The following is a 14,035-nucleotide window of genomic DNA, read 5'->3' as shown; positions in this document are numbered from 1 at the left end:
ACTTAAGAACGTGTTTTACACGAAGCATTTAGAACTTTAAGTGAAATGTGAATGAAAGACGTGTTCATCAGGATGTGACTTTGATCTTGCAATGTGGCGGTTTGTAGCAAAGTGAGAAGTGACTGCTATAAGGGTCAGCACCTCTCAGTCAGAGGCCACATTTCTCTCTTGGAAAATGGTGGATTGCTCCTTCTGGGAATCGAGGAACGTTGCTGCACCAACCAAGGGAGTGCAGATATCTCTAGAGATGGTGGAGCATGACATGGGTAAGTAGAGGTAGCATGAGGCATTGTACCAGACTGTTGTGGGGAAGAGAAAGTGGAGCCAGTTGATCTTTGTTCCGGCCTTCAACTGTGCTCGTGAGCTGTGGTGGACAAAAGCAGCCAAACTGAGCTCAGCCTTAAATTTTCCAAACAACCCCAACTGGGAGTAAACAACGGGATTGACCTTCAATTCATGAGAGATTACATATCTTGTCTAGTCTGGGAGCAACTTGGATGCCCTGGGAAGAACTGGAAAACATTATTGGGAGGAGATATCTGGAACGTCCTGCTCAGACAGGATAAGGATGGATGGAGGTGAGGATGGTTTTGGACGTGGGTTTGGACTGGACTTGGGCAGCACCGGGCTGCCCCTCCCCCTCTCTCTGTATCTTCCTCTCGCTACACAATGCTGTCAAATAAAGACTTAAAATGCCAAAAATAAACCGGAGAGGGAGAGCTTTTGTAGCAATTATCTTGTTTTCATAACCATCGGATGCCAAAATCGCTCATGACATTAAAATTAGTTGCCCAACCCCAGTCTTATATTAAACTCGCATGCCTCCTTGTAGACTCGGACCAGCTGTTGCCTTTGGTCCCGAAGGCCAGGCGACAGACAGACTCCACTTCAAGCTTCAGCTGATAATCACACGAGCTGCCCTCGTATCCACTTTTAAAGCTTATAAAACAGCTTTTTATGTATTTTACGACAAGTTATGTATCAGTCTCAATTACTGAGTTTCTGTATTTTCTGTTTTATAATGTGCTGCGTTTGTTTAACTTTGCTTGGATGTATAGCTGTAAAGCACTTGGTAAACCTGTTTTTAACTTCATTATAAATACAGTTAATTATCAGGGATGGGCATTTCAGCTATCTGGAACTATTACACTGTTCATTCAAGAACGCGCTCCACCCCAAACCACTCTCCAGTGACGCTGTGCATAGTTCTGTATAGTTGTGCAATTCATCAAAATGTAATCTTGGTTACAATCCTGGTTTCCAGCGACTATGAAAGCAAGACATTTGACATGAAACAATTAAAAGAAGAAAAAAAAGAGAGGCCGTGGCAGGTTTCATTCAACTCATGCCAAAACCTCTTTTTCCTTTATTTTTCTGACACTTGGCACTCCATCCCACCACACTTTACCCTGGTGTGTTGGTGTGTTGAGCTGTGTTAGCGTCACCTTTATTTCCATAGAAACGTCCTTCCTGGCGGTGCTAAAAACACAGGAAAATATGAAAAGGGTTTTCTTTTTTAATATTTAAAACTGAATGCCGATAACTGTCCACTGCAGATCTTTAATGGTCTCTGTTGTGTTACTTCCTCTTCACGGTGAAGAGTTGGTTGAAAATTAAATTTTCTTATCGCTTCCTTGCTGGTTTGTAGCTGCAGGTGCTTCTCAGGTGCTGCACAGCGGCGACCTGCTGCTCCTGGATCGTTAACGACAGGAAAAGGAGGAAAACTGAGCTTATTTGTCTGTGTGAGTGAAGCCGACGCTGAGGGTGGAGCTGCCAGTCAGTGTGCTTCTGCCTGGAATGTTAGACATGTTGAATTAAAGAGGAGGCATGGACGCACGCACCTCAGAGGGCTGTCTGGAGCCAGACGGGGTGCGGATATTTTTACCTGACCAGTCGCCGCTACTTCCAGACCAGTGGATCCAGTTACCGCTGCAGACGGGGCCTCCCAGCCACACCTCCAGGGCCTGCCTTCTGTGCTTGGCCTTAAACATTAATCAAATGTGTCAATTGGAAGCACATGAGTGTGAGAGCAGCTTTATGGACACACGACAGCTGACTGTGGAGGTGCAGCACACTCGCATGACGTGTGGTCATAGCGGGAGAGGAAGCTGCTGTGGTCTCCGAGGCGATCCGATCAGTCCCTTTGATCAGTCTGAACAGATGGGAACAGAGGAGCTGTTGTCTGTTCTGGAATGTGATGCAGAGGTGTGGCGTTTTTAAAGACAACAGCTGGATGTTCTGCAGACACACACTCACATGTTCTCTCCTGTATCCTCTGCAGTTTGGGCTGTTCTACTGCTGATTGTGACACACAGCCCAGCATTAAGGCCACATGAGCTGAAACTGATTATTCTTTAATACCATGAAAGCACCTTTTGTTGGTCTGAGCGGCTCATTATAGAGTGATTTGGTTGAGAGACGTCTTTTATCAGCAGTATGATAAAATCAGGACAGAGGAGCCAGAGAGGACTTCCTTAAACTAACAAATAAACAAAACAGTCAGTCTGCATCAGATACTGTACTGTACAGCGCACAGTAAAAGTAAACTTGGAAAGAATTAGGCCTGCACATTGTTTTCAGCGTCAGCGCAACTGTTTTATTATCCGTCTCTTAACGCAGGGTAGTGAGTTTGACAAGTGAGTTTGACATTGCTGTTTTGCAATCTCCACCTTTCAGGAAAACATGCCAGCATTGATTGTTTGATAAGCACAGAGGCATAAAATTCAGATGGTGATGACAATTTGTTACCAGCTCTCAACTTCAATCCACAGTTGAGATGTTATCGTGTCGTCTGAAGCTCAGATTAAAGAAGATTGAAACCTTGTGTGTTTAAAGGTTCTTCTGTAGTGTGTCTGATTTTTTTTGGGATCTGAAAATGTGAAACTCTCATTTGTGGCATCTGTTAAAGTGTAGCAGAGCTCTTAGATTTGCCAGCTGAAATAAATTACCTTTGAAGTAAAACGTCTCATACTCTTTGCAGGACTCTGAATCTTTGGACCGGTGCATCCAGTCGGCTCTGGCAGCCCTCTACCCACCCTTCCAAGCCACATCCCCAACTGTCCTCTGTCAGGTCCTCAGCGTTGTGGAGCGCTGTTACCGAGGAGACGGCCTCCGCTACCTCCTCCACTTCCTGCTGCCGGCAAAGCAGTTCTTACAAAACCTCCAGCAGGATGCCTGTGTGAGTATCTCTGCATTTCCCCGAGTAATCTCGTCACACCTTTAAGCGTCCTTAACTTACGCTCAGTGTCTGTTTGTTGTGGATTCCCTCTGCTGTAGTCTGTTGTTACATCAGGTTGGATGGTGAACACAAGAACAGACAGGAATCTCTGCACAGATTATCACTGTTTCTGAATCAAACGACTCACAGAATATTCGTGTCTGTTCCTGCCTGTCGTACGTGTTCGACTCCAAAGCTCACGTGCTCGCTGCTGGGCGTTCACGTCCCGTCAGATTTGGGGAGGCTCTGCTGCTCTCTAGTTTGCGTGTTTTTCTTCGTGATGCAACTTTTGACTGTAAATGAACAGAAAGCTGTCAGACTGTTTGAGGGACTCATTAACTGAGCAGCTACAGCAGCCTAAGTGGATACAGATGTGCCACAGCTGCCAAACATGGACTTTTAAGCACTGTTCTCTTGTTAAAAAATATTAATGACAGATCAACCAGTACCTGCCCTTCAAAATAAGCTTTTGTGTTTTTTCACTTTTTGTATTTTTTCACTTTTGTTAATGAGGCTATGCAAAATGTTCCAAGCCACAGGCCCTCAGAATACAGAGGAGTGGGTTTAAAGGAAGTCTCAGAATCACTGCATGATCTGAATAGCGGATGAAGATGCAGAACTTTTAGTTTCCCCTCTAAAGTTTAGTAAACCAAATAAAAGGGACGTGGCATCTTACGCCAGAGAAAATTGTCACAAGCTGAACAGGAGATGGTGCAACAACCTGCAGACAGATCATCCGTGGATCCTCTGTGTCCTTCACGAACTTTGAAAATCTTCAGGGCCTAAAGTTGTTTGATCATCATGTTGAGACTGTTATATACAACAGTGTGGTTTCTTCATTTCACAGTGAAATTCACAAGTTTTAAAATGGAGCTGTTGGAGTGTTTTGACCAGCCACCTGCCCTCCGTGCTCCAGTGCTCGTTTCTGTTCCTCCGTGCCAGGGATGTCCAGTTGATTTTACAACCTGGGCCACATGGAGCCCACTTTCATCTTAAGTGGGTCGGATCAGTGAATCTCTTGTGTGTGGCAGTGAAAAGACGTTTGACTACACATTGCAATTTCAGAATTATGTGTTTTTCTACCTGTTAAAGGAATTTCGCTTCATTAAAGAAAGAAATTCCAAAATTTATCCTCTTCTTCACCTTTTCCAACATGCTCCAGTGGGACAGGTTGGAGTCTGTGCTCCTCATGTTGGACACCCCTGCTCTATGCCATAGATGTTAAATTAGTGCAGGTTTTGCTATTAAAACTATGATGTATCCTGTGATACTGATGCTGAAAGTTAGCAAGATTTTAGCTTTGCATTGTTACACATGGAGAGATGTAGTGGCAACTTATACCCGTGTGCTTTTAGGGCAAGTTATTTGACAATGAAGGTAAACCTTTGCATGATTTCTTTAAAGAGATTAAAGTTATTGTAAGAGATAAATCAGCTGATTCTGAGGGGATCAGGTGGGAACTTTACTCAGATTTAATTGAATCTCTGTGGTTGCTCTGTTCCAATATTTGGAGAAGGTGTTAGTTTGCACCCATACAGATGATATTCTTCAGAACCAGGATTTTAATGACGCTCTGTCTTGACTGGGATGCTCTCTTCTCTCCTCAGCTGCAGTACTGTGGTTTCCTGTTTCGTCATGAAGGCTGGCCTTTGTGCATCCACGAGAAGGTAGTCGTTCAGCTCAGTCATCTGGACCCACGCCTCCTCCGTCCAGGAGACTTCTACCTGCTGGTTTCTCCTTCTGCAGCCCCACCCCCTCCTCGAGCACACAGGGCCTCCTGGAGGGGCGACATCCCGTTAAAACCGCGCCTGCTCCTGTGCAGCAAGTCGGCCGGCAGCCATCATGTGGAGCAGCAGGAGGTGTCTGGCGTAGCTCTGCAGTCGCTCTTTAGCATGGCCTGGTTAGACTCCGTCAACAGGGAGAGGGAGCAGCGCGGAGCATCCAGGTTGGAGCGCTGCCTCCTCTCCGCCCACGGAGACGTCTTTAGGGTCCCCTGGGAGGATCTGGTCTACCCACAATTCATCAGTCGGCCCTGTGCTGCTCCGAAGGAGGACCAGGACTCCTCCATTAAGGGCAAAGATGTGGCAATCAAGACATCATCTGACAACAACAGAGAAGCAACCTCTTCAAGTGATGTGAAGCACCTCCCATCTTCGCCTAAAACCGACCAATCACCAGCAAATAGCGGGGGCGAGGACTCGGAGGGGGAGTACGTGGAGCTGACGGAGCTCCCGCTTCCTCGCTTCTCCCCACAGAAAGGCTCTTTAACCCAGTCCATCAGCCTGCAGCACCGAGCCAGGACAAGTACACATACCACCACACACACACTGTCTGCTGCTACCGCACACACTCCTCAAACCACCAACATACACTCTGCTGCTTCCACACTCACTGCTCACGCACACAGCAACTTCCCGCAGCCCTGTGAGGATGCAACCTGCAGGCTCATGGAAGAGAGCATCCACCAGGACCACCGTGAAGCTGTGGTCCCGACCCCTTTCTCCTCCTCTGCCCCTCCTGAAGTCACAGGAACATCCATCTGTGAATCGGAAGAAACAAAAGGTACTGACACAGGCACAAATCTGAACACTAAACCTGAAACCTGCACAGAAATGAGCGTGGAGGAGGGGGGGGAGGAGCAAAGTAACAAGGAGGAAGCTGTAATTTCAGCTGCTGAGGAAGAAGAGGAGGTGCCAAAGGAGGAAGAGTTCCCAAGTGATGAGGAGGAAGCTGAAAGTGAAGATACAGAGGGAGATGGAGAAGACGAGTTGAATGAAGATGGAGAAGATGAGGTAGAAGAAGGCCCAGAGGAAGTAGAGGTCGAGGAGGAGATACAGGTTGTGATTGTGCAACAAAGTAAAGAAAGAAATGAGGATGAGGAAATGGTGACAGAAGATGCAAGAGGAGGAGAGACAGAAGAAGAAAAGGGATGTGGAGAGGTTCACACAGATAAAGACTCTTATTTTGAAAGTAACGCACAACAAAAGCAATCTGAAAACTTTTATTTAAAAAATAACACACAACAAGCACACTCCATCGACTCGGTAACAGAAACAGATTATAAAGACTCTTATTCTGAAAATAACACAAAACAGAAACACTGGCAGGGCTCTTATTCTGAAAGCAAAACTACAGAACCATACTACGAGGAGTCTTATTCTGAAAACATAAAACCAGTAAAAACCTCAAATTCTGAAAGTGATGCACAGCAATCGCACTCCAGTAACTCTTGCTTTGAAAATTGCAAAACACAAATACATTCTGAGGAATCTTATTCTGAAAGAATAGCTACAGAATCATATTGCAAGGACTGTTATCCTGAAAATAACAAACAACCACTACACACTGAGCACTCTTATTCTGAAAACACAGCACCAGAAACGCACTCTGTGGACTATTCGGAAAACATAAAAAACGTAGACTCAGAAACCTTATATCCTGAAAATGCCACACAGCGTGCACACGCTGTTGACTCTTATTTTGAAAGCAACAAACCACAAAGTAAATCTGAGCAGTCTTATTTTGAAAACATAGCTACAGAGTCACGTTGCGAGGACTGTTATCCTGAAAATAACAAACAACCACACATTCAGGACTCTTATTCTGAAAACACAGTACTAGAAACATACTCGGTGGACTCTCATTCTGAAAACACAGTACGAGAAGCACATTACAAAGACTCTTATTCTGAAAGTGACACTAAACAGATAGACTCCAGTGACTTTAATTCTGAAAATAACAAGCAAGAGATGGCAAGAGACTCTTATTCTGAAAGCAACATAAAAGAAACAGACACTGAGGGCTCGTATTCTGAAAACACAGCACCAGAAACGCACTTTGCGGACTATTATTCTGAAAGTACAGCGAGAGAACGACACGCTGACTCAGAAAAAAATAAACAGCGTCACACTGAGTGCTGTTATTTTGAAAAAACAGCAACAGAACCATATTACAAGGACTCTTATTCTGAAAAACAGACACAGCACACATGCTCTGAAGGGCCCAGCACAGGATACAAGCAGATCAAGGATTTGTTTTCTGAAAACAGCACACATCTAACACAACACAGGGACTCTTATTGTGAAAGCAACACACTGCAAACACATCAAGGAACTTTTAATTCTGAAAAAGAAACACAACCTCAGAGCTCTTCTGAAAATAATACAGAAGACTCTCACTTAGCAAGCACATATTCTGAAAGTACACCTGACCCTGGGGACTCTTATTCTAAAAACAAAGCACATTGCGATGACTCTTATTCTGAAAGCAGTGCACTTCAGGGACCCACAGAAGAATCTGATCAATCCAGTACTGGTGAGAATAATGCGGAGGAGTGTAAAACACTGCACTGCGTCTCCACACCAGCAGCACATCAAAACTTGCTTCCGACAAAAGCTGAGGAGTCCAACAGTGGACAGGAAGTCCAAAAAGAAGAGGAGCGGTGGAGCTGTGAGGAGGCTGCTGGAGCTTCAGAGTGTCACACTGAAGGTACATGAACCCGTTTCTCCTCCTCAGTACATTTTCCTCTCCTGCTTTTCCTCCCACAGACCATCAGACTCACTCTTTCTCCTCCTTTATCACATCCTCCTCCTCCTCATTGGCTGAGTGGTTCTTCCTTTGCATCTCTTTCACTAAAACTACCCTCGACTTCACCTCCTGTTTTAACTCACCTGTGTGGCTGCAGGAGCAGCTTGTGAACGAGTCTGTGTCAGGTTTTCAGTTTTTTCTATAAAATCTCACATTTCACACGACTGCGTTGATCATTTAAAGGACCATTCACTTTTTTTTTCGGCCTGCTCTGCCTCTGTTACCCAAGAGCAGACAGGAAGTTGTGTGCCTTGTGCTCTCGCTCCAGGCTCCATTAAGGGGAATTCTCTGCAGTGTCTTTCAGTTCAGAGAAAGCTGAACGTCTCATCCCTCCGGTTGTTTAACAAATAGTAAAATATGCAGATTTATCACGATGTGTTCAGATGCAGCAGAGTCTTGATGACCTCAAGCTTTTGAACTAAAAAACGACTCTGTGCATCGTAATGTAAACAAATCACCCAGAATACCTAAAACAGTAAGAGGTCAGTTTCTGCTGCCCTGAGCGCTGCCTTATAGGCTCCAACACTTGACAGTAACATACTGAGTAAGGATGCACAGGTGATATATTTGTTTACTGAACAAAATCACGGAAGCCTGGATAGATCTCATGCAGAGGAAGCATAACCACAGGAACTGCTGAGATCCTCTGTCTTCATGTTAGGTTTGGTGAGAGTGCGTGTCAGGGAGTCTACGTTGTCTGTGTGTATCAGCACGTAACTTTTTTGCTCTATAGATTTATTTTGTTTTGTAATTTGAGTTTGGTCAATTTGGTTAGTTCAGACATGAACGTCATGAAAACTTTGTTTTGTTTTGTTTAGTAGCTGCATGATTTATTTATATTTATATTATTGTACTTAAGTTTTTCCACACTTTTAATATTTGTACACTTTTCTGCTTTTCATTATAGCACCCCCTGTGGGTTATACCCCACAGCACAGGGGTTGTTTCCCACCTGCGACTGACTTGCACTTTGTGAAACCCTGATGAAGCCTTGGACTCTGAGAATTAACTGAAAACATTCTCTCTTTATTTAAAATCAAAATTATATCATCCAGTGGGACCTAATAGATGGCTTTAAAAAAAGTGTAAAATTATGAATTACTTTATTGGTCAATAAAATCCCCTGCTGTTCCTGTTGCAGTGACGCCAGCGATAGTCTATGAAAGATGAAGGCATTTCTAGTTTTGTGGATTTAGAAACTCTACAGGTGAAGCCTCCATGCCTGTCCAGTAGTGTGGAAAAACTGAGATCTGCTGCTGGAGTTTGTTGTTTATCTTAAGATGTTACAGACTGTTTATCATCTGCTTTTCTTCGAGTTCACTAAATGAGAAAAATGAGAAAAAAAAAGAGATGATACCTTCTGTTAAATGTTAAAGGAGTGAGGTGAGGGGCGTACGTCACTTCAGTTTCAGCTTATTTACAACATCTTGACTTAAGTGAACAAAAAACTGAAAACTGAAGAAGGGAATGATTTTGGTTGTGCTTGAGATCAAATTCAGCTCTTTGTGGACGGTGAAGGAGTTTGACACTCGTGGTTTAAAGTCTTCAGGCAGTGTGTGTGCGTGCGTGCGTGCGTGCGTGCACTGTTGTATTTGTGTCCTCAGACGTGGAGACCTTGACAGTGAGGACACTTTTGTCTGGTTCTTAGCTGTTTTGCCATTTTGAGGTTAACGGTTAAAGTTCTTCATTAACTACATTAACCGCAGCCCTGAAATTTAGCAGGCATGACCCGGCGGAGCTGAATCTCAGAATGAAAATGTCCTTGATGGCCAGATTGGACTATAAATGGTCTTTCTTTTTTTTGCATCTGTGAGAGAACCCCAGCAGCACAGTATTTCTAGTTGTGAGAACATGTCCATTATCTGTGTCATACATGAAAACTGGGCCTCACAGGCCTGCTGTGTCAGTACACTGTAAGTAACACAGGTTCATTTCGGCATCTCTTCACAGGCCTCTGCAGTGAGCTGCGTCCTGCCCAGTCAGAGGTTGCTCTGGCTGCTGGTTCGAATCCGACAGAACAACCAGCAGCTGTTCCAAGGGTAGTCCAGCCTGTCACCCAGTCCTCCCAGTCCAGACTGTACAGTATGCTGCTGAGGTCTGGAGCTGTTTGTCTGCCTGGTGAGAAAACACAAACGTCATGTACCAACCAGTTTCAGGCCTCAGACCCGACTAGACTAAGATCAGGGCAGTCAGAAGCTCCATCCTGAGGTTTATAAAGTTGGGCAGGTGGAGCAGAGACTGAACTTCAGAGTTGGAGTCATTGTTTCTGTGTGTAAATGAAGTTGCTGCGTCTTCCTGCAGGAACCAGAGACAAAGGTGGGCGAGCGCTGCTTACCGTCTCCACCACGAGCCCCGTGTGGTCTCACCTGGACTGTGACAGCACTGAGCTGCCCCGCCTCCTCCTTTACTACACCTCCACCCTCAGGTACACTCCTCTGTTACTGTTGTTACCCAGGTCTCTGTGCTGTCCACCCTCTGATATCACTTCTTTCATGGAACAGGAAGGAGGTGCTAGCTTCGGGGCTGACGGTGTTGGTGGATGCCCGTGGAGCTGCTCCCTCTCCCGCCCTGTACTCCGCCCTCAGGTCGCTGCAGGTGAGTTGGTTATGATTGAGCTACCTGGAGACAGGAGCTCTGTGCTGTGGAGCTGCAGACTGAGCGCGTGCGAGAAAAGGTGGCTTTACTAATTCTGGAGTCTCTCTCATGTTTCAGCCCCTCAGAGTCGTTTTATTCTCCAGGAGTCATTTAGAGAAACATGCACTCGTGAGAGACAGCATCTCAGCTCCTATTAAAACAATGATGCAGCTGCTCCTGATGAGGAATACATGCAGAACGTGAATAGTGGAGAAACATTTGTAGAGAGCAGAATATGTCGTCCTTCTTATCTCTGATCGACCATGAATCTGAGAATGTTTTTTACATTTTCAATCATGATTTCTTGTTTCTGTTTAAAGTATCAAAGTTGAAGCTGTAGGTTTCTGTGCAGCCACAGTTTTTTTTTTAGTTTCTGGTCAAACAGGAAATGGATTATGGATCCTTACTCTGTCCTCCCCTCTGGCATCCAGGTCTGAACATCGTCAGTGACCTTCAGGAACGAGGGGACAGTCAGTTAGTTTAAAAAAAAAAAGAAGTTTTTTTTCCCGTAAACTTTATCTCCACCTCACTGGAAAACTTAGGAAGAGAGAAGTGTGGTTACAGAGGCCAACTGAGCTCCTTAATGATGTGCTCTGATTGGTCAGTGACCAACAGGGGGCGTTAGTTACAAACTGCGGTGGTTGGAGGACTGCTCTGCTGCTGCTTTTGAAATTTATCGTTTATGGATTAGAAACAAGTCCACACACAGCTTTGTATAGTTCCAGTCAGCTGGTTTCACTGACAGACTGAACCCAGAGAGGTCAGAGGTCGTGAGTATAACACATCAACAACAGCACTCTTTGTCTACCAGTGCTTTTCTTTAATATATGGGTTCAGTGACTCACAGGCTATTTCTATCTGAATTTATTAGCATTAATCAAACTTTAAATCCTGAAAGCAGAACATCTGAAAAGCTCGACCCCCAGCAGACTAACAACCTGAAAATCAACCAGACTCCAGTTTTTAGCCCCGTTTTAAGAACGGTTTTGTTTCCTGATGTATTTTATTAGTTTAATTCTGTTTTTAGTGGTTTTCTCTGAAAATGTGGTCAATTGGTTCTTGTTCTAAATACATGAACAACTTGTGTGTGTGTGTGTGTGTGTGTGTGTGTGTGTGTGTGTGTGTGTGTGTGTGTGTGCGTGTGCGTGTGCGCAGGAGGACACACCAGTCTCCATCCACGGTGTTTTGATCCTTGCTAACAAGGACTCATCTCTGCGTGTGGACAAACCTGCAGCTACACAGGTAACACTTTACACCGCAGCTGCTCACAAACACCTTTGTGTGAATGTATGTTTTAAAGTGTGCGTTGATGTTTCTGTTGTGCAGGTGGAGGTGCTGAGCTCTCCAAAGTCTGTCCAGAAACACGTGGAGCTCCGACAGCTTCCCGTGGAGTTTGGAGGATCCTTCATCTTCAGTCAGAGCAGCTGGGTCAGCTTCAGATTGGTCAGTGTAAAACTCGCACACAGATTAAAATGAACAGTCAAAAAGAAACAACAAGGCAGACGTGTAACAGTGAAACACACGAACGCGGTGAAGTCTGTTTGTTAGAACAATGTCAAACCTTTCTTAAGTGTTTCGATGATTTGTAGTCATCAGAAAACTGTTTCACCTACATGAGTATAAGACTCAGACTATTATTCCATGTTTGTACTGATGCGTGTTGGACAGACGTCTCAGTGTCACGACAAACCCAAATCAGTCAGCACAGGTTAATCCCTGCTCGCTGGTGCAGGTGAGGCATGTCTGATTCTGGACTTTCACAGCTCCTCTTTGCTTTTCTGCAGCTGAAACGTTGCATGCTTCATTAAAAAATAATTGGACAGGTTGTCCCACATTCCTGGGGTGCTAATGACATGAGGTTTGTATCGTAGAGTGGAAGGTTTTATTCACCTTCCAGTTGACTATTTAAAGCTTCTTTTCTTCTTTCATAAGTGAGTTTAAGTGTGCGGCTTTGGAAACGATTCACACAATGAAAATTTGTGTTTGTCCCTCAGAGACTGGAGCAGCTGACCCGTCAGTGTGAGGACGTCATCAGCCTGCTGCAGAAGAGCATCAACGCGCTGCAATCCACACCTTTACCGAACACCGCTGAGGTAAAAACACACACGGCATGGAAAGAGAGTGCTAGATCTGTGTCTACTCCTCACCTGTAAAAGGCCGACGGGGTACTGTGATTACCCCGCCAGCCGGGCGCGCGTGGACACCTTAGTTTGTACATGCGAGAGTGAGGCAGCAGAGGCGCTTCAAATTGATACCATAGGTGTGTCTGCTGAGGGGTAGCCAGTATTTTTACTTTAGGAACCTAAATCTGTCCAATTAACAACAAATTTGTTAGTTATATGAGAACAATCGGGGGGAGGTTGTAGTCTTTAGGAGAGCTAAGGACTACAACTCAGTCAGTTGAACTCTGAACCATCCTCCCCGCTTGGAGTTTGAGATACAGTCGTCTTTTTAAGATATCTGATTGGATGACTGAAAGACTGTCTCGTGCTCCTAATCCTTTCTGGGCAAATGGCACTCTGACCAAATTCACGGTGCTATTCCAGAACTTTTTCAAAACTTTTGTAAAGTTTATCATTTCCTGTTCTTATGTTATACAAATTGGGTTTAATATAAAACTGGAAATGAGGTCTAAAAGTTGGGCTCATTGAAAACATGAACAGTTTCAACAGGAGGCTGTTGATCCCTTCACAAGTATTAAAATCCACTCTGCGTGTTTTTATTCACTTGAACAGTTTGTGGTTTTGCTCTGTTCTCACATAAAGGTTCAGACACCAGCTCAAACCTCTCTGTCTTTGCCAGGATGCCGAGCTGCTGCTGTCCCGCTACAGGGCAGTGATGTGCAGCATCCTCGCAGACAGCCGATTGGTGCAGCTCCAGCAGGAAGGCGGCGCCTCGCTGGCGTGGCTGCGCAGGGAGGAGAGCAGCGTCGGCGTGGCGGTGGACCAGCGGGCAGCGGTGGAGTCAGTGTCGGCTCTGTACGAGCAGGTGGACGAGCTGCTCCACCGCCTGGTGATGCTGTCCAACTCCAAAACGCAGGAGCTGAACTTCATCGCAGACTTCAGGAACCTGGAGCAAGGTTTCAGCGAGGTCAGTCTGAGCACGCTCAGTATGCATCGTTCATACTGACATTTACATCAGTGTCGTCTTAATGTGAGGAGTTGACTTCATGATGAACCGTGACACTGAGACACTCCCACCTCCTTTGTTTCCTTGGTTACGCTCTTAGCCAGTGATCAAAGTGTGGACAGCAGCCCCCTGGTGTGCTGTGAAGGTACTGCAAGTAGGCCAAAAGAAGTAATGCACAATAAATACATTAAAAAAATATAATTTTCAGATGTTTTTCTTTTTTTTTTTAACCTGAACTCTGGTGTCTTGTATCTTGTCAGTAGGAGGAAAAAACTAAAGTGGAGTTGTGGTTGTCAGATGTAGGGAGGTTTTAACTTACTACATCTTTTTTGTGAAATGGAGGCATGTTTGGAAATATGCGCTCTAAGCTGTAAGCAATCGAATTATTACCTGATAACATCAGATTAATATCAGATCAATAACCATCAACAGAAAAACACCAATTATGTGTTTGGAGTTAAACTGGAA

General features: G+C 44.9%; 1 protein-coding gene across 1 annotated transcript in view; it reads left to right on the top strand.

The window, feature by feature from the left end:
- plekhg4 (pleckstrin homology domain containing, family G (with RhoGef domain) member 4) overlaps positions 1-14,035 on the top strand; it is a 60,727-nt gene that overhangs the window by 32,480 nt on the left and 14,212 nt on the right. The window contains exons 2-10 of the mRNA XM_080883995.1: positions 2,981-3,178; positions 4,825-7,705; positions 9,755-9,922; positions 10,106-10,229; positions 10,306-10,399; positions 11,594-11,680; positions 11,765-11,881; positions 12,433-12,531; positions 13,241-13,528. Coding sequence (XP_080740121.1) covers positions 2,981-3,178; positions 4,825-7,705; positions 9,755-9,922; positions 10,106-10,229; positions 10,306-10,399; positions 11,594-11,680; positions 11,765-11,881; positions 12,433-12,531; positions 13,241-13,528 — 4,056 coding nt within the window. The remainder of the gene's footprint in view (positions 1-2,980; positions 3,179-4,824; positions 7,706-9,754; positions 9,923-10,105; positions 10,230-10,305; positions 10,400-11,593; positions 11,681-11,764; positions 11,882-12,432; positions 12,532-13,240; positions 13,529-14,035) is intronic.

Source organism: Rhamphochromis sp. 'chilingali' (assembly GCF_963969265.1).
Source record: "Rhamphochromis sp. 'chilingali' genome assembly, chromosome: 6".
NCBI classification, from domain to species: Eukaryota; Metazoa; Chordata; class Actinopteri; order Cichliformes; family Cichlidae; genus Rhamphochromis; species Rhamphochromis sp. 'chilingali'.
Note: the sequence above shows the minus strand (reverse complement) of the source record. Positions and strands in the feature narration are given on the sequence as shown.